The following is a 22,273-nucleotide window of genomic DNA, read 5'->3' as shown; positions in this document are numbered from 1 at the left end:
CTGGCTGGTCATTTCAGCCACCATTGCCGGTGCTACGAGAGAGGCATTTCTGAATCCTTTCTCCTAACAATGCTCACCAACCAGGTGAAGTATTGTTCGATCATCGCTAAAAGTATACTGTTGTCCTTTTTGCAAAACAACAAAAACAATGTTAATCAGGTTAATTCAATCATCTAAACCAAAACTGTTCATGCTTTTCTGCCAAATCAACCAACCACAGCAAAATCTGTTATCAGTGATTGCTCAGCTTCCAGTCAAAAAAGCTTTTAACCCCCACAATCCCAAAACTTCCCCTAAATAACCTTAAAATTATTTTTATATGGGTAGAATGAGGTTGTTTTCATGCCTCATGAAGGGGCAGTTGGGCTGCAGTGTTTACACAGAACAAATACGTACTAACACACTTAGCAGTGAGTAACAGACACAACAGCTTCCTAAAACAACTCAGCTGAATCAGATATTGAGGATTCCTTTGCAAATGAAACATCCCCTTCAAAAGAAGCATTGTAACCAAAACTTACTTAGGCCTTTCGGGTTGTTTAACTAGGGGGAAAAAAATCCAAGCTTTTTGCAACTCATTCATCAGTGTTTAAAGCTTCAAGCCTGCTCAGTGGAAGGGGAAAGGGCTGCAACAACTTATTTACACAATTATCTAAATACGATTAAACAGCTGATGGACAAATATTAAACTGGAAAATGTATAGTCATTTCAGCTTAATGTAATCCTCTTTCTGTAAACACCCAAGATGATTTTTTTTCAACCAGAACAGTCCTGACATCTCATAAGCCTAAGGGTGAATAGCAAGAGATTGTTTTTGATAGTTATAAATATTCAAAAGACATGCAGACCATCTGCTTTCATAATACAGGTAAAGCAAGACTGAAATGGTGACTGCTGTATAAAAATGGTTCTTTTAACAAAGTCTTCCTCTCCTCGAAAACTATAAAGACAGATGTCAAAAACTGTTTACACAGGGTAATCAGGAGCGTGCAAAATGTAATATTCCTTTTACACACAGTGCTTGCTAAAGAGATTTTTTTTCTCCTTTTCTTCCCATCTGTGTGTTGCAACACATTTCTACAAGTTAAAAACATTTTTTCAAACAGAGATCTCATGAATACCCAAAAACATGCTATCTGGTTTCTGAATGCTAATTAATTTCAACTAAGGAATCTGATTCCTTTTTCTGTAGGAAGGAATGCATGCTTTTGAAATGGAGTACTTCAACAATAACAGACACTGAAAACAGAACACCCCACAAGTTTAATTTTGCACTAGTTTGACACTGGCTATTTTCACAACTGTTTTACATACAAATCTGCATCTGTTAAATCTGGCTAAAAGACAGACAGGAATAATTCTCCCTCTTTTCAAATGAGATTTTATTTATGTTTTACTATTTACCAAGTTTTTCAATATAAAGCCTTATAACAATGTAATGGTTTTGTCAAGTGGAGTAGAAGATACCTTATCTTCCAAGCAGAATATGAACAGTGCTGCCCATAAACCCTACAGTCAATTTTCAGAGCTGAAACACTAATCTTGACAGTAACCTTTTAATGTATTATATTAATGGCACAGAGGTGTTAAGCACCTTTTTTATAATTCTCAATAAAATGAACATTTACTGAACAATCTGTCAAACTACTGGCTCCATTTTTTAGAGCCAAACTTTTAAGGCTCTATTCTATTTTCACTTCCATAAATCCTCCACTTTACATCCCTAGATACCAGCAGCATAGCACGTTCCAATGCCGCAACCCTAACATGCCTTAAAAAAAAAGAAAGAAAGAAAGAAAGAAAGAAAGAAAGAAAGAAAGAAAGAATGAACGAACTATGAGCCTTTGTCCCTAGATCTAGTTTGAATAGTGATAAATTTGCAAACCAGAATAGAACTTAAAGATTTGAGGGGGGAGGAGAAACCTTTACACAAAGCAGAGGGACAGAGGAACTTTGTTTCCCTAATACTAGCCACTATCAGTAGCTTTTGTTTCGTAGCATGTGGATTTAAGCGTAGAAATCACAAACATCAATTTTAATGCAAGTTGAAATCTTAGGGGTGTTTCTTTCTTAGGAGACTCTACATGAATGTTTTTCAAACGAGAATGGAACATTCAAGCTCCAAACGGATAACATACTATTACCTCCAAATCAAAGATTTTAGCCTGTCTGAGCCCATGCCAGCCCACATGCTACATAAACACAACCAAGGCAAAATGTTGTTCTCAGTGTACTGATATGGCAGAGAATTATCATCTGCCACTTTGAATAAAACCAGACCTATAGCTCCAAATACCCAGCTATTAGTTGTTTTTTGGACGAGGAATCACAAATGGATAGCTTAACTGCATATGAAGAATTACATTAAATTTGTTGGTCTATTACCTTGAACTATAGCAAGTAATGCAATGGAATTTTTTGTCATATGCCCTATAAACATATAGAATAAGTAAAAAATCCCACAGATGGACAGAGAAGAAAAAACCTTTTGTTTGTGCCTTTGGCATTGCACTGGGATGGCTATCTGACCTCTATACTGTTGCCAGGGTCAGCAGAATTAAGGATCTGCATGGCAAATGGTGGTCATATAAGTTAAAACTGCCTAAAGGCAGATTTAAAATGACAACACAAGCTTTTTTCAAGACACAAACTCTTCTTTCCTCCCTCCTCCTATCCTTGTTAGCCTAAATTATTGCCTCCTGCTTTTCTGCCTTCTTATGTTGTCTTTAAGGGTTATGAATGTACATATTAATGTAAACATAAAACTACATTGAATTTAATGAGGGAAGATATAAAACAAAAAGAACTCCAGTAAATTATGTGTGTATAAATATATCCACACACCAGAAAATTTTGAAAAGCAGAAATGAGGATTCAGCATCTGAAGGAACAGATCCTTGCACTACTTTTACCATTTTGTAATAAAAATTTCCAGTTGCTGCATGACAGAGCAGCATTCTCCCAATGTTTTCCCAGCATCTCCCACTGATGGATATAAATAAAGCTCAAATAAAAAGCTGCTTTCCAAGATACTAGTCTCATATCTACAAAGGTTAAAAGCTTAAGAGAGAGAGTTAGGTAGGTGGGAAATGTTAATTCAGATTTGAAGAACATAACTGCTTTACAAGCTTTAGGGCATGTTGCCCTAAACTTAAAAAAAGGAAAGAAAAAAGAGTCACAACCCCAAGCCATAAATCACAGGGAGACATGAGACATTTCTGTCTTCATCATCAGGTGTCCAACATGATTCTTTATAAGCATTCTAACTTTTATTACATACTATTCATAAATGGTGGGTACTTAATAGTGAGAATACTCCTGGCTAAACCCTTCCTAAAACCAAGCTGAATAAAATATAAAATGCAAAATGTAGGAAATTATTTCTTGGTTTACTGAGTGAAAATGGCCCTTTACTTTCAGGCGACCCTAAAATTTTGATTCTGCAGTGCTTTCACTGGAAGTGCTCTGACACCAGAGCGAGGAGTCCACGGGTAAGGAAAGCGCTATCCAATTCAGCCAGGAGTCTGCTTGAAAAAGCTGTTATGAAGTAACTAGATTAAGGGATCCTTTTATATTACTGTTTTAGCTTGAATTAGGAGCGTGTGTTTCGGAGGGACTCTCCCGGTTGGTCATTCCCACTCAGGCTCCCATCACAAAGCTGCCCGAGAGCACCCAGGGAGAATCCCTTTGAGATTAAAGTACAAAATCAGAAGCTGAGCTCCAACCATAAATGGTCTCAGGCCCTGGGACCAGGGCAAAGCTGCCCCGATGTGCTCCAACCCTCCTCCCCAGCCCTATGTCGCAGAGACTGGGCCCTCCACCCCAACTGCCCCCCTCGCCGGCCTGCTGCTATTCCAATGTTAGCAAGTGGAGCAGCATGATATGCACAGCCGGCATTTGTCGACACTCGCCTCTTCTCCTCGGCAGGTTGGGGACAAGAACAGGGGAAGCTGGAGCCTGAGAGGACAACACAGGTTGCACACAAGGGAGGAGCCTACAGGGCAAACCAGTGTTTCTTGTGCAGGAATAAAGTCTGCAGTAGGTGGGGTCAGATCTTGGAGATCTCACAGATCGGTCTGGGGAAAATTTGGAGGTATTCCTTCCTCTTAACCCATGGTTTTATACCTTCAATCTTCCTGTTGGGAGGATTGCTTTTATTTCCACCTAGGTCAGAATCCTTCTGACTTGTTTCCTACCTGTCTCAACCTTTTGAACTATACCATAACTAGACATTTAACTAATAAAAGGGCTTTGTGTGACAGGTGAAATTTTAGACCTATTAATGCATTAAATGCAGTTTGGACACACAAAAAAAGTTCTGCAAAAATGAAGTACATACATTTTCCTAGGAGAGATGCTAATAATTGATGTATCCTCAACCAACTGCAATGCTTATTTCCCTCTACAGTTTTTGTAAAAGGCTCTTCAAAATTACTTAGTGTTATCCACCAAGTTAAGGAAGATTTCCTTGCTGGGAAATAGGACATGTTTTTCAGCAAGCCTCTTCTCGGATTCCACTGTTCTGCTAGGCAAAGCATCAGATGTCTGGCATGAAGTTGAGCCCTAAGGCACAATGTCCAGACAAGAAGTCATCAGACTCAGTAGCACTAACAGTTGTCTTGCTGAATTTCTTTTGGTGTTTAGGATAAGCCCTTTCTTTGATCTCTTTTCCTTTTCCTACACAAGTTTTTGCAGATTTTTAAAGCCAGAAGGGACATTTATTTGGACTGCACATAAAACAGACCCTAGATCTTCATCCAGCAATTTGTGAATTTGACCAGGTTACCAGTAGCTGAGTTAGAGCAAATACCCCATACTGATCTGAAAACTTCTTGTGCTAGATCTTTCACCACCTCCCATGGTAATCTGTTTGACTAGATTTGTTTTTTGGGGTTTTATTTTGGCTTTTTTTTGTTTTTTTTTTAATGTATGACTAGCTTTTCGTTTCAACTTTATTGATTTCAGCCCCTAGTCAGTGCATCTCTTATGCCTCTGACTCCTTGCACCCCTTCAGTGCCAAACAACATCCTTTGCCTATGCTCTGTTTGAAGGGTTAAGCATCACATTTATCGTTTCAGGCCATGTGCCTCTTTATGAGCCACCTGTACTCAGACTTGTGATTACTCTCAATTATATAGATCCCGATTCTGTCAGGATATTCATCTTGCTAAAAGCTGTGAACAAAATTCTTTCTTTCCTGAGAAAATTGTAAAAGTCTACCAGAATATAGGGAAAAGGAGTTACAACATAAAATTTTCTATGGATTCTTAACTACTACTAAGTAAAATGACATGCAGGTGAGATTTTAAGCAGCTCTAGGTTAGATAAAATGCTTGTTTCTCCTCTGTGTTGCTGCCTTTCACTGGCAAGAGTCTAAATGCTCTGAAGAATTGATAAAGAGTGTGAAACTGGATGAAGGTATCTCCAAAGACGGCTTTGCATGCAGAATACACACATGCAGTTTGAGGATCTACTCATTCAAAATATTTTAATTGTCTTGCATATAAAAAAAAATAGAGTTAGATTAGGTTTGTCACAATAAAACTTTTCCTTTTTTTTAAAAAAAAAGGCAGAATAAGGAGCAGAGCTTTTGAGAACTTTAGTACATTCTGGTAGGATTTTATTGTTTTTTATAAATATATATATATATGTGTGTGTGTGTGTGTGTGTGTGTGTGTGTGTGTGTGTGTGTGTGTGTGTGTGTGTGTGTGTGTGTGTGTGTGTGTGTAAAAATGCACAATTCTCAGAGTCTGGATGTATTAATCCAAGTACACCCACATGCTAGGTAAACTTAGAGACCTGAAGCCTCTCCATTTCCAGGGAGGAAACTGATACTAAGGTCCTTTGCAAATGCCTCAGTCTTATCATCACAAAGTCCATCCTTCTGTATGACAGTTTGCTAAAAAAGTATCGAATCCTTGGAAAAGCTCAGAAGAGGGCCAGACCAGGCACAGGTTATGCTTTAGCACAGCTTCCCCCGCCCCCACCCTAATCCATGGGAAATTGTTCTTTAGAAGTTTATGAAAGAATTGAGACTCTTAGTGCAGGAAATCTTAACTACTTAAAAAAAAAAAATTAATATGTGTCTATGAGGAGAGTCTTTCATGTGTTCCCACCCTTGGGGAACAGAACTTATTCTTTTTGACTAGTTTATTCTATGGCAGGTCTGAGGTTGCTGCTGTCCTGAAAAACTTGTCCTCTGATAAATGCTGCAAGGCACCAGAGGAAACTGATGCTATTTTTGTTGTTCCTAAAGAAGTGTCCAAGGAAAGTAAGACAAAGCTTGCCCTCACCTTAGAAAGAAAACGGAAGAATCTAATTATTAACTAAAACAAAACAAAAAAAAAAAGTGAGGGCAGGACCAAGCATTGAGAGTTTTGCTCAGAGTCTTGGATGAATGCATCTCTTTTTCTGAGTTATGATTAGAGCCAAGAACTGAGATGAGTCTGGTCTGTCAAGGTGAGAGGTATCTCTTAGTAGTACTGCTCAAGAATTTAGTCCTGCTTTGCTTTCATGCCTGTCAGGTGAAACATTATTATGAACTCAATTTTCTCCAGGCAAATCTTTATGTCTACACCACCATCTACCCTAACACAAGCATACGTCGGCTTGAAACCTGCTAAGAATAACGCTATAGCACCTCTCGAATTTGCTCAGCTTTTGGGTAGGTTTTATAACCACACTGATCTCCATGCCTCCCACCACTGCTAGTAATAACTGAACCAGTTAGGGAAGGTCTCCGCAAACCAGTCACAGCAGTGATTAAGATGTAGACATACATATCTACTTGCCCTTTAAATAGAAGGCTTAACTGGCTATGTGGATAGCCGTTTCCTAATGGACAGAAATTAAACTTCATTTAATTCCCGAGCAGACACTTCCAAAATGCAAGGTTTACCACACATTTGGGGGGGTGGGGGGGGAGGGGAGAGAAAGGAGCCGCACGCACAACTCTCTCTACCTCTGACAACCACCACAGAAAAGCAACATGAGGACCAGAATGGCATGAGTGTGGCAGGTGTGAATTGACCTGCACTGGCAAAGCTGCGAGCTGGGAAACTTGCAAATCACATGGTTGTGCAATACTTGGCTCCAGTCAGTGCTATCATGTTCCTTATTATAAAAAAAAAAAAAAAAAAAGTAAAGACGTGCATCAAGTTAAGGGATTAACTGTCAAGTGACATTACTGAAACAGAGACAATATATTTCTTTATTGTTAATGAAATTCAGTTAAAAGTGAAGGAAGTGATAAAGAAAGTACTGTTTTGTAATGTATTTTACATAAGAACGTAATATAGAAAGGGAAGTGCAATTAAATCTTAATGTGGACTTTTTTATTTTTAGTTTATCATCTGGTTTACAATTTGAGCCCCTTTGCAGCAGTAAATTATGCTGGCATTTCTTAGGGAATAACTGCCATGTTAATTTAGTTTAATAAAATAACTGACAGTGAAAAGGGGGAAAACAAGCAAGAAGAGACAGCCCCCCCAACACACACATACATACACTCCTTATCTTTAGCTAAGTATTCAAACGCTTTCTATACAAATTGTCCGTGGTCCAGCTCCAGCGCCATGTAATAATACAATACATAACAACACAGTACAATACAATCTTGGATTTCTGTAGCGCCCTTCATGCAAGCATCCCATGGTGCTTTACAATCATTATGAGTTAAAATTAAAACTGAAGCACATACAATTCCTAATAGAATCATTTTAAAAATGCTAAACAGAACAAATAACTTTTAAGTCTAGATTTAAAAGTCCCAACAGTCAGAGCTTTCCTTGCTTCAATTGGCAATGAGTTCCAAAGCTCGGGAGCAAAGCGACGAAACGCTCTCTCATGTTATGTTAAAGGATCTCTCATGTTGTTTATGCTTGCGCAGTACTCTACAGCCAACAATTTGCCAATAAGAAGAAGAAGGAAAAAAAAAAAAAAAAAGATTTGCAGTCTTGCTTTAAGGAACACTGGAGGAGTGGCTTGTTAACCCTCTAATAAAGTTATGGAAAATCAAGGGTCACCTTAGGCCAGGAATTGCCTGACTGCGTTAAGAAGTATGTGAGAAATAGGAATGAATACAGGATTTTGTAACACTATATTACTTGACTGCCTCCAAACCCACTAACTGTTTAAAAAAAAAAAAAAAAGAAAAGAAAAAAAAAAAAGCTTTTATATATAGAAAAATATAAAATGAAGAACATCACAGCAAACATTTGAAATACTAGTTATTTTATGCACTTTCTTCAGGACCACCAAGACAGGGAAAACAGAAGCCGAGCAGTGCTCAGTTCTACAACACATGCACATTTTAGAAGGAAAACGTATCAGAAGAAAATGTATTATGTTCCTTTTTTTATCCTGTCACTTCCCTACAACTTGAAGACCATATGATGCAGATAATCATTCACACGACAGTTCTCAAAACTGCCGAGATATAATTCAAAGCAGTTAGCACACAGAAGGTAAAGAGGACAGCCACAGAAATACCGCTATTCCTTAAAAAACATAAGATTTTTTACTTTGTTCACAGGAAAGCTTGGAGGAAGACAGCTGCTTATATACTATTCTCTCCTTACAGCTGACTTGAAAGAGAGAAAAAAAAAAAAAAGAAAGAGGAAAGAAAGGATGAAATAAGCATTAGTACTGTCTGCCTATTGGACTCATGTCTTTTCTCTCAGAAGCAGAAACACATGGGACCCCATGACAGTGCAGCTGCTGGGGACACATTGACACGTTACAGTCCTCCAAAGTCAGAAATGGCATTTATTTGAGAAATGTGCTGCATCCCTCCTCCTCCTCACAGTAAGTCCAGGCCTCACATTTTTTTCAGGAGGTGACTCTGATCTCATCATGATATTTCCTTCTAATGAAGAGGCAGGAAAAAAAATAGCTATATATTTTCCCCGTTAGTAGGGTGTTGCCCACTAAGAAATTAGTTTTAGAATGATGCATCTATAAACACCGAGAATCTTTAGATACAAATAAAGAAATATAATTCAGTGCCCAAAATATGAAGAAATTTGAGTTTTAAGCTCAATTCACTGTCCTCAACTTAAACATGACATTATCGGTGTTGATCAGCAGCAAAATTTAACTCAGAGGCCTTAATACAGAGCTTACACTGAATAAATAAATACTGATATAAGGTAACAGAAGAAAAAGCACCTATAAGATTAACCATTAAGGGGAAAAAAAAAAATTCCTGTGAGCATCCTCCATACCAGCCTAACTTCTAAGGCTCACCTCGAGGCCACCTCGGCCTCTAGCACCATTCGCAGCCTCTCTGCTGGGGCTCATACAGGAGCTGCAGGGCGGGCTCCCGCAGTACTGCCCCATTTCTAGGGGTCAGGAACAAAGAACAACTCTACCAATATTAATATTTAACGTTCCCAAACCCCGCCAGCAATAGGCCTGCAAATGCCCACCATAGTTGGATGACACACACACAAAGGAAAAAAAAAAAAAAAAAAAAAAAACACACAGTCACAAACCTTCATAGTTAATTGAAAATGTTTTAAAAACCGAGATTCCACATCGGCCTGTAGAGACACAAGACTGAATGCTCTTGTGCGGTTGGGGAGTGGGTTGAAAAGGCCCTGCCTGCCAAAACCTGAGTCCAGGCCCTCAAGGACTTACTTCCCTGAAATAATTAACGACATCTTCAAAACCTAAAGTACGGTAACATCTACAGTAGAAAAAGGAGCTGCATTCCTCACTGAGGTTATTAATTATTGGGGGAGGGGAGGAGCAGGAGGAGGGAAAGAGGGAGAAGAGAAGAGACTCGCAAGCAACAAAGAAATCCGAGGACCTCACCTCAGGTCTAGACAGGTAAAATTAAAAGGGGAGGGCAGAAAACCCCTTTCAGTTCTGTAAAGAAGGATTTCAAATATGCTCATAAAAAGTTTGTATTTCAGTAGCTTTTAATAGTGTGTTCCCTGCTTATTGACAAGTTTAGAAATCTGAATTTTAGCAACCGCAACTTTATGTTTGGTTCTGATTCTGGAGGGGGGCGCAAAGTTCTGAGGAGTGTTCAGAACCGGAGCCAAGAGATTGAAGAGGACTTTTATTTTGCTGCTTATTTGCTATGATGGCCAGGTATGTACAGATCAGGTAAACTGAAAAACATTTCTGTTCCAAGCAAGCTTCCCTTCTGGCATCTCTGCCAGACGGCATTAAGTCTGCACAATATCTGCATAAAACAGCATGCAAATTCAGGACAGGATATCTGAACAAAAAGGAAAGTATTCGATATATGCTGTGCCTGTGTCACAGGCAGTCAATCATTCATTACGGTACAGAAGTTTGATAAAAATGCAGTCAAGATAGCTGTATTTATTAGAAGTGCCAAACTATTCTGATTTCAGTACCATTGCGGTACTTGCTCTGTGTGCAAGCATTTTACAAAATGCATGCAAGTATCCCTCTAACTGGAAAAAGCCCTTCTCCCTGATCATCATGAGCAAAATTATGTAAAAGACATTGCAGATCCTGGGGTTAGGGAACAAATATCTTCAAAATTTTAAAATAATATGATGCATACAAAGGACCAAGTCCGTATGTATCACAGGTTCTGCATATATTCCTTGGAAATACCACATTTCTATTACAAAAAACAAACACACACATACACACACAAAGCCATGAGATGCTACATGTCAGACCTTGAACCTCTTAACGATAACACACTCGTTATCAGTGAGAGTTCGTCCAGGTACAAGCAGTTTCAAAAGATAAGCAAAAACCAAAAAACCCCCCCCACACACAAAACCAAACCCCGAAAAACACTTCACATTTTGGGATACTACGAGGAAAGAGAAAGAGTACTTTGCTTCATAAGTGTTTTTATAGTGGTTTGATAAATTAAAAAAAGTGATAAAACCCAAGCCTGTTCATGAATACCAACCAAGATCTTTTTTTAAAAAAATCTTGTTATAAAAAAAGCTCAGGTAAGAAAATACCAGCTGGAAAGTCAATGTCATTTGATCACTGCCATATTTTCAAAGCAATACCCAGATATTAATTAATCTCTGCAATCTCTTAGTTTGGTATAGGACTTATCTTCCTTTCATGGAAAAGGTTACAGGAACTCAAAATAAGGGGTACATCTAAACATTCAAAAGCATACACTGAATTTGTTCCAGAATCATGTAGAGAATTTCAAGCCTTTTCTGAAGCAAACAGCCCATGTTGCTTTCTCTTGCTGTAAAAGCTTGTCTAAATATGTGTATGTATATATGTATGTCTAAAGACAGAGAGAGAACAAGTCAATAGGGACAAAACAAAAAGCTTATTAACAGACTAAACAGGGTCAGCAATGTTTCAGTTCTTTTAATTACAAAAGTAGCAAGAAACTTTTACATTAAAAACCAAAACAGAACAAAACAGTGAAAAACAAAGTATGAAAATGCTAGAACTAAGATTGAGATGAAAAGAGTAACATTAAATAAATAAATGCAACAGGCCTGCCCAACTGATCACTTTAGAGCAGCTCCCACCACACTGAGGTAGAGTACAGCGTCTGTGCAAGGGGTCCGAAATAAGAACTGATGGTACAGCAATTTATTTACAACTCTTTGGAGACTAAAGAGCCGAAACAGGAGGGAAATGAGATCTAGGCCACTCGTGAGATGCACCAATTTAATGGAATGCACAAAATGGCCCAAAATTAAGCCCTAGATTAAATTCCAAGTCTCTTTCCCCATCAAAAGAGGCCTGGAGAGGAAAGAGAAATGAAGCTGGCCTTGCACATCAAACACGAGAAGCCTCTCACCCAGCATCTGCATACACTGCTAGTCACTAGCCATAAAATCTGCAAACCCAAGGAAGAGTATGAAAATGCACTGCAGCTCATAATTCAGGAAAGGTTTGGCACTGCCATGGGAAATTTGTAGTGTCCTCTTATCTTGCCTGCTTGATCCCAAAATCTGAGAATAATTCAGAGCCATGTATTTGCTCTAATCTGTCCTAAGGACTCCAATTCATGTCGACGGGGATTCCCCATGATGCAGGCTTATACAGTAAGTGGTAAACCTGGCCTTCAGGGGTGGTCACGGTATTCTCGGAGTGAGGCAATCACAGTGACTTCAAAAGAGACCATGTATTCACCTCCTCTAATGAGAGCAAGAGTTACAGAGGTTTTCTACAGAGGAAGGTATGAAGAGCTCATACCCACTCACCCCAAGGTTTTAGTGTGACAGGAAAACAAATGGCAAAAAAAAATCCAGAAAATAAACCTAAAGTGGAAGATGCTGTTAAGTTTTCTAGGCTCTATAATTAAGACAAACTGGATCTCAAATACAGTTTGCATCTGCCTACATATTTTTGAGCCATTAAATATATCTACACTATAAAAAGTTTGCTTGTTTTTTGCAGTACACAAAATATCAGTATTCTGAATAAATAAGAGCAATTTTTTAATACGCAAAATGCAAGATTAACTGAGAAAATGCTGTAAATTTTAAGTTAGGATGATGATTCTCAGCCTTCCATTCTTAAATTTTGCATCGGAGATGCCATGCAAACAGGAAAGCAGCTCAAATACTTTACAAGAAATCTTTCCGTACCAATACAAAATAGAGTATTACTAATGACAGAGACAGAAAATGATAACTGTTCTCACTTCAATTTTGAATCATTTTTCTGTAGTTAACAAATGATATCCATAACATCATTAATAAGTTATGGTAAGGCATTGCTGCATTAGTTTGCATTTCTGATGAAGCATTTTATATAGCATTACCTATGTCCATGAAAATATGTAACAGGAGAAACTACTCCTTTCTCAAGAAGTCTAGTATTAACATTTTGGCAAATCCTCTAAGGAAACAACACCTCCAGCCTTCTGACCTCTGTTACGGGAGCATACCACTATGGACTTCACAAGCTTCAATACGTTTAACAAAACACAGACACTCTTAAATCAGCCTGCTTTACATAGCAGCGATATATAATTAGTTAGACAAGTATAAGAAGCATTCAGATCAATTTAGTCATGGGAAAAGGACAGTGCCAGATCAACACGTTTAGGTCTGTAGGTCTCCTCTAAAGCTCTGCAGGTAAATGGGAAGATTTAAGCAGGCTGCTCGGTTCTGGATCAACTACTATGACAACCTATTTTTTCCACAAGTTCAGACTAAATATACATATTTTAAATTTGACATGATTTGGTCTTTAAAGAAATGAACTACAAGAAGAAAAGCAAACCCTGTTTAAATTTTTTGCAACCCAGCTACCACAGTGCTGGTAAAGTTAAAGAGATGACAAAAGTAATAAGCACGCTTTAAACAGAAAGCAACTCACAGCTCTGAATATCTCCTTTTACAAATGTAAAAAGTACAAAACAGTAAACAAACAGAACAAAATTAGAGTTCTGCAATCTTGGGCTTTGGTAATCCCAAGCACTATCAAGAGGACCATTATTAGACATGATGTATTTTGCCCATTAAAATTTTTATATTGATTAAAAAAAACATCTTTTAGGTAAAGAAAGCGTGTACATGCTTAATTGTGGCCAGTAGCATGATATTGTCTTTAATGAAGTATCCCTTTAAAAAATTTTTTTTTTCTTTTTCCTGCTTTATCATTGCATCACCTACATATATATGAGTTGCTATGTGAAACACTATATAAATAAAATAATCCATCTCTATAGAATTTGCTTACTTTCCATCAGTATCAGGTGAAAACTCGCATTCGTAGACCAAAATGGAGAAAATCTCAAATTATCTGCAGCCTCCATCAGCCAGCAGTGCAAGAGTTCACACGCTTTTACAGTATAGTATAGTTGGTACATACAAGATAACTTTGCAGACTTATTACTGGAATGGTTTGCAACCAGTGAAAATAATTTTGATTACTTCCACTTCAAAAATTCCTATATTGTAGCCACATCACTGAAAACAATCTAACCATAGGGGGAAAATAGTGATGGTGAAACAGCCTGCTAATATATCTGCTAAAAAGACAGATGAAGAGAGAAAGTGTGATCCTGTGTAGATTAATTGAAGTCTTTCGGAGACAAACACTCCAATATTTGGAGCAAGAGAAATAAAATCCCTATAAAAATAATTCAACTTCCTTAACTTCCTTTTTCCCCTCTCTACCACAACCAGCATCACTTATTTGTGAGCTGAATTTCTGCCTCCACTGCACCACAACAAAATGCATTTAAAAAACTTAAATATGAAGCCCCCCCCTCCCAGCATCGTTGGACACTACTGCATAGAAAAATAAGTTGCTCCTTCACAGCAATTTAAATCAATAACACAAAAAGAACACCACCAAAGCATAAGGAAAGTATCCGTTCAATATTTAGCAATGCATAATTTGAGATTTCATTTTTGTTTAGGTATAATTTTGATTAGAACTAATAAATGGCTGATTTTTCTTTGGTTGTTTGCAACAACAACACATCATCCAAAGAGCTTTATTCTTTATTCCCCTCTCATATAGCATGCCAAAGACTGTCTCATTTTATGAATTAGCATTTAAAACTACTGTAGGTTATCTAACAAGCATTCAGATTCAATAGTACTTTTGACAGCAGTAAGTAAAGAGCTTTTTAACATCTTGAACACATGTGCTTGAAAAAAGTAGTTACATCAAAGCAGTTCAAAGACTGAAGACAAAAACCAGTTAAAATCCAGTTTGCTATGAGACAATTTTAGCGTGGCATAAACAATCTTTCACAACTCCCCTTGGGAAACGTTGTAAGACTATGTTCAAAATGAATCAGGCATATTTATAAAGATCATGAAGTGGTCAAATGAATTTGCATTTTTGGCAGATTCACTCTACAGATACTACTTGCTGCAGTCTGTAGAAATCTCAAATCTCACATCAGTGCTGCCTGTAGTGCTTTATTATTTATTACATGTTATGCTAAGTACCTGTGAAAGGGGACATTCCTTGGCCAATGAACTCTGGTTCATATCTTTCAGTAAGTCCTTCAGAGCATTTCTTACTGTTGTGTGAGACCACTGTTCAGGAGGCAAGTCTTCTAGTTTAGGGCAACTATTTGAAACAGAGATTAGAAAAGGGATTATTACAAGATTGCATCCTGCTGCAGAACATTCCTTTAAGACAGACAGATTTCATTTTGCGCATCAAGCAGATGCATCTGGAGATTGCTCTCGGTCTCCTGATTGTTCCGATTAGTTAATTACTTTATACAACACATCTGCTGTATTGATGCATGAATTATACATCAGCTGCATGTGGCGACTATTTTTTCATGTTACTTCTACCTTCCTGCTCTGATGCGCTTGGTAAAACAATTTAAGGTGTAATGCTTTCTCACGACTGATCATGAAAAGCATTAATATATTTACCATTTTTTTTCTTTTTTGTTGCCGTGAAACCTAAGAACCTAGACAGCAACAATAAGTGTGAGCAAGTCATTCTTTTACAAAATGCACACAGATGGTACTGTTCATGATATGCAAAAATATTTTTCTCTTAAGTAAACTTTATGTAAAATGCCTTCTTGTAATGCATCATTTAATTGACTAAAATGCAATATACTTTTAATGAGATATCCAAAGAAAATCTATGTATCAGAGCTATAAAAGTTTTCTGCAATAGCACGCTGTAAGTTAAAGAAGAATTACAGTAACTAAAAAGGAATTTAGATAAGCCTTTGTACTTTGAGCATACAGCACAGGGGGAATTAAATACGAGCAATATTAACCATAAGACCAGACAAGTAACAGTTCATGTCCCAGAACTGGTACACAACTTACCTGTGTAACTGGATTTTCAGTGTGACCACATGGTACACATCTTGCAGCATGTCTGCTACTGTAGCATCAGGGGCATCCGTCACATAGGAGAGGGGAACTGGATTCCACTTCCCAACCTGGATTAGCCCTGCGTGGGGTTTTCGGGTGGGGAAGTGAGGAGGAAGGGGGACAGGAAAAATTGAAAGAAGTAATTTACCTGTTAACTCCTAGCAGCAAAGAGAAAAATCGGATTTTAACAATATCACCACCTTTGTTTCTAACCTCTTTCTTAAATTTCTCAAGACAAAAGAGCCAACACCCCCTCCTCCCAAACCCTCCACCCACACACCAGCAAGGACATTCTCCATCTACACTATGAAATTATACAAATGCATTACAGTAGAGATTTTTTTAATTATGTATAGAAGCATATTTTCTTAAGTTCCCATGAACTCAATAGGATATAATAATTACCATTCTTCTTAATAAATTATAAAGGATTTTTGCAACGCAAGGACTGGGTAAAAAAACAAAATTACTTTTCAGTCTATAAAACCATCAGGAACAAAATAAAAGAAAGAGCTGGATATTCAGTCATAAATGCAAGTTGACTCTCAACAGTCCATCTGCTCAAATATGCTTTACACTTCCTTGTGGATCCTCAGTGGAGCAGATTATTAAGGTCAATAAGCATACTAATGATTCAGTTGAAGTCTTTAAAAAAAAAAAAAAAAAAAATCGATCTACCTCAACATTCCCCATGAACAAAATGTGCACTAACTAAACAAATATATATATATATATATATATTTTTTTTTTGGGGGGGGGGGGAAATACAGAGACAGAAATGTGCAAAACTTTAAGCAAAGCATGCACCACATTCCTGAAATTCGGCCCTTCCCCCCAGACCCTGCAAACAAACAGAATTCACGGTACAAGTTCAGAATCTTATTTACCTTTTGCTTGGGCAGCAGAGCTGTGAGAATATCCAAGTGATAGCAATGCCATTTCAATCAGTTGGTTGAAAAGCATATCCTTCCTCACCAACACAAATTCTGCATGCTCCTCCTTAGAATCATACTCAATGGCATTTTCATAATGTTCCACTACACAGAAAACTGGAAGCATACTTCCTATTAAAAAAAGAAATTGAATTTAGTGTATTAAGCTTGAGTTATAGTATTGTAGGTGGGTCTATAAAGCGTTATGCAAATAAAACCTGTACAAACAGGCAGATGAGGCATCAAGAATCATCACAAATATTTGACAAACATATTCCGAGTCCTTTCCCCTCACCCTCCCCAGAACAGAGCATTCTACAAAACATATAGATCTATGAAAAGTATAAATGCAAATCTATCTTACTTGATCAGCTACAGATTAAAGAATTACCTGTCTATCAAAATAACAAGGTTGAATGAAGAGAAGTTGATTCTCTCTGTCCTGCCTGATTTGCTATGAGTAGCATGCAGCATGAGAACCTAAATACATACTGCAGATGTCTTCAGTGTGAGCCATTTTAGTACCATCTACATGGTTTTGTTTGTTAATGTTGAAACTTTCATAGTTCTGCCAAAAATATTTAATTACCTTCAACATCAACAGCAAATCGCCTTGTGTGTTATACATTCACTCTAAAATGAGTACACAAGGAAACAAGGCAAAAGTTAACACTAATTCACGCTTCATTCATTGAGAGTCTTGAGCACTACTTACACGCACATCTTTAAGAAACAAAATAATGATTTTTAATGCAGTGTTAGTAAGTGTACCTGTAGTTAGGACCTTTTTATTGCCACACATACTTTACATTTGGCATTTTTGGTACTCAGTGCTATTTTGGTATGCCTGAAAGTAATTATTAATTTCTAATTTTGTAATATCTTAAGACAAACTGTTCCCTATGATGCACAGAATATTAAGCAAACAACTTTTTTTTTTTTTTCCTTTCTGACAACAGCCAAAAAATTAGCGAGTGACCCAAGCTGTTAAAGGGAGAAAGTCCCTTCAAGCAATCAAATTTCTAGACTTTGTGAAAATCCCTCCTGGCCTCCCAGACAGCCACGTATGACGGGACGACCCCAGAACCGCAGTTTTAGACCCCAATCCTGTCCTGCTGCCTTCAACAGTGCAGGTTAGGGTATCTTAATGACAGAAAGCAAAAGGGTTAAAAGCAGATGTACAGAACTGTCTTATGGCAGCCTGCCAGAGGGGTATCATCTTTAGCATAAATGATGACAAGGGTTATTTTAACAGGGCACCCAGGAACTCCAATTAGTCCTACAATGTTAATGCCTCTACAACCACTGCCCTCTAGACTTACAGAAACCTTCTCACCTGTTAAGGTGCACAAGATATACTGTAGTTGAAAAAAAGATTTACTGCTGACAATAGATAAATGCTTTAAGACGCATCTGTTGATTTGTGCTCTAACGTATAGCAAGAAATTACAATAAATAAAAAAAAAAAGATACCTTTTAAGCATGTATATTTAAACTACATCTGTTCACCAGAGAGTCGATCTCTGGCAAACAAACCCCTTCAGGCTCGCTTGGAAAAGCTCACAAACTCACTCCAGTTTGCCCAATAGGCTCAGCATGAAAGACAAGACTAAAAGCTTGCCAATATTTATGTAGTGCAGCAAGGAGCTTTTTTTTGTCTTGTTTTTTAAAATCTAAGTGAGATTGGTCAGGAAGGGAGAGAAGACCAAAGCAAAAACAGTACATGCAAACTGGTGATTTCTTCACTGGTTTTAATTAAGCTGTGGACAGCTTTCCAAAACACACACACACACGCTTCATCTGTAAGAAGGTACCCCCCCCCCCCCCGCCAAGCTCTCGCAATTCAGGTTTACCTAATACTATCTGACTGAAAGAAGGGACTTAATTTTTAAACAGTTTCACCGTCAAATATCGGAAGACAAAGCATACACAAAGCTTCATTTTAATAAATAGTGCCTATACATTCAAAAATAGCAAAGGTGCATTTGTTCTCTCCCTTATCAGCTCCTACAAAAATTAGGTTATTATCGGACACAAAACTAACAATGCACAGGTGCTTCGTTTCGTGCCAGCATGCTTTCTGCCAGGTATACTGTCTCACAAGTTACAGCAGTCTGAAAAATGTAGTACTTTAAACAACACAGGAGCAAATTTTGATGTACAGCGTAGATATCAGAGGTGGATCCTGGCAGTGTGACACAGGTATCATCTGACTACAAATCAAGCTACTAAATCTTTTAGCAAACTGTCACTAGTGTCCTTCTGTTAATGTGAAAAATGTTATACAGGAGAGCACAATCTCAGCTGGCTGATCACTCCTGCTAGCACTTGGCAAGACCTCCAAGTGCAGCAACTTCATAACCTTCTAGTATTAAAGAGGAGAGCATTGGTCAGTGCTCACTGCTAAAAATACAACATGATTTAAACCTGAAGGCAGTGTTAGAGCTTTTGCTGAAGGTTTACGAGTCTGTGTAAACAGCACGTCTGCCATAAGGAGCAGGGAAGTCTGTAGAATCCTTGTCTAAAACTGTCCTGGCATTAAAGTTTGCTGTGCAAATATCACATAATACCAGAGACAGCTGAAATCTCCTATTTAGGAATTTATGGAACTTATATGTTTGCAGGCGTCAGAAAGTCCTTTTTATATAGCCCCACTGCTTCAGCGTACAGTATTAATGCACTCAGTTTGAAAAGCCGTAATAAATTATATTTTTAATGTTCTTACCCTTGCTTTCTTAAGATGCATACATTCTTGGCAAACAATCAATAAATAGGATAATCATGAGCAGAGGCCAAAGAATTTGCTGAAGTGCTGTTTTTCCATTTTTAATAGATAAAGATCTAACAATACGGACTGCTGTGTCTGTTCATTTCAGGATCAATATATTCTTTGTTTTCGCCAAACCAAGGAAAAAATAAATGATTGTATGATAAATGTTATGCATCAGACACAATGAAATTCCTCTGCCTTCTAACTTTATGCGTTTAATAGTCTTGGTTGCATTCTGCACTTTGCTTAGCAAATGCAAGAAAAATCTGGATTATAAACATATACCAATTATACTGAAAAGAGCAGAGGCTGTTTTAAAACGAATGCCAAATTACATACAGCATATTTTGATTTAAATTAACAAGTCTGCAATATGAGGTCAATAAGACATACATTTTGATAAGCAAGATTTATGGATTATTGTTCACTAAAAGTATTTTTAATGCAAACAAAAGGCATCCATATACAAACATCACTGATTCTAAATGTGCCTTTTCCTTGTGTAAATGTCTAATTACAGCAAACCAGCCACTGAAAAATATGACACCCAAGTTGTTCATTGTTCAATAATGAATTGTACTTAAGAAAATAAACTGCGAAGACTGACATCATAAATGACTTTTCCAATGTGATATCTAAAGATTTACACTGTCTCCTTCACACCAACTTACAACTGCTAAGGAAATACTGCTGTCCCTTCCATGCTTGAACCATCATTAAGAGGAAAGGCGAGAATTTGTTTCGGGGGCTCGGTATTTACTCTCACATATTTTTGCGTTCCTCAGCCCAACACTTACTTAAAGAATGAATTTATTATATTACTTGTATTTCAATGTAAGAATTTGCTTTAATCAGTACAGCTACCCTTTACCTTAACAAAAATCAGACTCCACCCTGTAAAGCAAGATGCTCCACCCAAGCATGAAGCTTACATTTCCCAAATGTGATGATTTATATCAGAGTTGGGAATATATAATATTTTAAAATGGAGATTTAATACTGAAATATAAATGAAGTAGAGTCTGCAAAAATATGCTTTCCCCCCATATATTATAACCCATATTTCTCCAATGCAGAATTATCAAAAGTGTTACCTTTTCTAATATTAGTTTTCATCAGGTGTCCAGAGTGTTTTAAAGGCACTCCTTGCATTTTAGTTCCTGTACTTCCAAGTCTTCCTCTTCCTAATGGGCTCCCATTCTGTTCCAAGCGCGCGATTTTGGCTGGTGGACCCTTCGGATCGCTTACATTGTTAGACATTTCTGAATGTTCTTTCCCCTGAGTTGCCTCGTTCAAATGATCCATACTCAGTCCCGCCTCTAAAGATCACCTGCCATGATTCAAAAAAAAATATATGTTGTACACGTGTGCACATATGTATACGTACACAGCCTGCACATGTACAGAGATATATATGTATAGCGAGCTCATAAAGAAGAACAAATAACTATTTTGATTAGCCAGAAGATGACTTTTTTAAAAGGGAAAAAAAATATATTCTCCAAAATGACCTCATACCCCACTTTCCAGAGAGATCGCATCATAGTCTAGTGGACTTATTTTTAAAAGTCAACTTGAGTACCCCCTATTTAAAAAAAAAAAAAAAAAAAAAAACTTCAGAGATATTCTTGTAAGCCTGAGAGAGACTAAGACTAATATAAATGATGATGATTTTCAAGATATGTGCTCCAACACAGCTATTGTTACAAATCTCACAGAAAGGTTTGTTATTAATCCTGGAGGCTTTTATTGCCAGGAAAAAAAAATTCTAGTGAAACCGACCTCAATCTATGTGGTAAAAGAATGGAAACACACAATAGAGAGATTGTCAAAACTTTAGTTAAGGGAGCAACAGATTTGTTAACAATGTGGAATATCGTTCATTTACAATTTTTCCCCACTAAAAATAAAAGTTGGAATAGAATTTAACATTTAACTTGAGTATGCAGTAGCGGGAGGTGGTTGTTTTTGAATTTCGTAACCGATCTTATACAAAGAGTTTATCAACTTTTGCAAAGTTTGAGATATGCATATGAAAATTTTAAGATGTTAAGCTCTAAGTGTTAAATGGAGTATGGTTTCTTAAATTTAAAAAAAATAAAAAAAAAGAAAGAAGAAGAAAAAACATAATGCTGAAGAACCACAATTTCTACAGTACTTTTGAAGCCTTTAAATATAAAGAAACCCTTGGTGACGCAAAGTTACATACTGGCACAGCTATCTGAAACCGAGAGAGAGAGAGAGAGAGAGAGAAAAAAAAAAGGAAGTAATTTCAATGGCAAATTAAGAAAAGGTATATGTTAGCATGCTTATATTTCCCCTTTTATAAACTTTTTAAACCTCAGTCCACGAATAACAATTCCAGTTAAATCACTGAAATCCCCCAAGTCTAGAACATAACGGAATAAGTTTTGAGGGTTTTTGTCACTAATCAGAATCTATTTTATCAAGCATAAAGGCAATCAGTTGCTGAGAACAGTCATCTATCTAGTTATGATTTCATTCATCAATATTGTTATGATTGTTAGGTCTTTCACCCTACCTTTCTCTGACTGGGAAAGGTGTGACTACACTGACAATTATGTTATATGCATATAATATAATCAGTAAGGACAGGTGACTAGACATTAATTTATGAACTAGTATTTACATTACTGAGTGCAAATACTAATATTAGGGAAATCATATTTAGAAAGACTGGTGTGAATCTGATAATTGCTACTTTCTTTCAGTTGCCTAGTAATTCAGCATATTTTCTGCATGTTTCATAGCAAAGCTA

At 37.2% G+C, this 22,273-nt stretch overlaps 1 protein-coding gene across 6 annotated transcripts in view; it reads right to left on the bottom strand.

Moving 5' to 3' along the window:
• Positions 1 to 22,273, bottom strand: part of SATB1 (SATB homeobox 1) — a 94,656-nt gene that overhangs the window by 51,042 nt on the left and 21,341 nt on the right. For 5 of the 6 annotated variants that reach the window (XM_026103706.2, XM_064506224.1, XM_026103705.2 and 2 more), the window contains exons 2-5: positions 20,589 to 20,824; positions 16,680 to 16,856; positions 15,745 to 15,871; positions 14,893 to 15,016 (exon numbers count right to left, since the gene is read on the bottom strand). In XM_026103706.2, coding sequence (XP_025959491.1) covers positions 14,893 to 15,016; positions 15,745 to 15,871; positions 16,680 to 16,856; positions 20,589 to 20,799 — 639 coding nt within the window. In that variant the 5' untranslated portion in view covers positions 20,800 to 20,824. The remainder of the gene's footprint in view (positions 1 to 14,892; positions 15,017 to 15,744; positions 15,872 to 16,679; positions 16,857 to 20,588; positions 20,825 to 22,273) is intronic. The other variant, XM_064506225.1, reaches the window with a different exon arrangement.

Source organism: Dromaius novaehollandiae, chromosome 2 (assembly GCF_036370855.1).
Source record: "Dromaius novaehollandiae isolate bDroNov1 chromosome 2, bDroNov1.hap1, whole genome shotgun sequence".
NCBI lineage: Eukaryota > Metazoa > Chordata > Aves > Casuariiformes > Dromaiidae > Dromaius > Dromaius novaehollandiae.
Note: the sequence above shows the minus strand (reverse complement) of the source record. Positions and strands in the feature narration are given on the sequence as shown.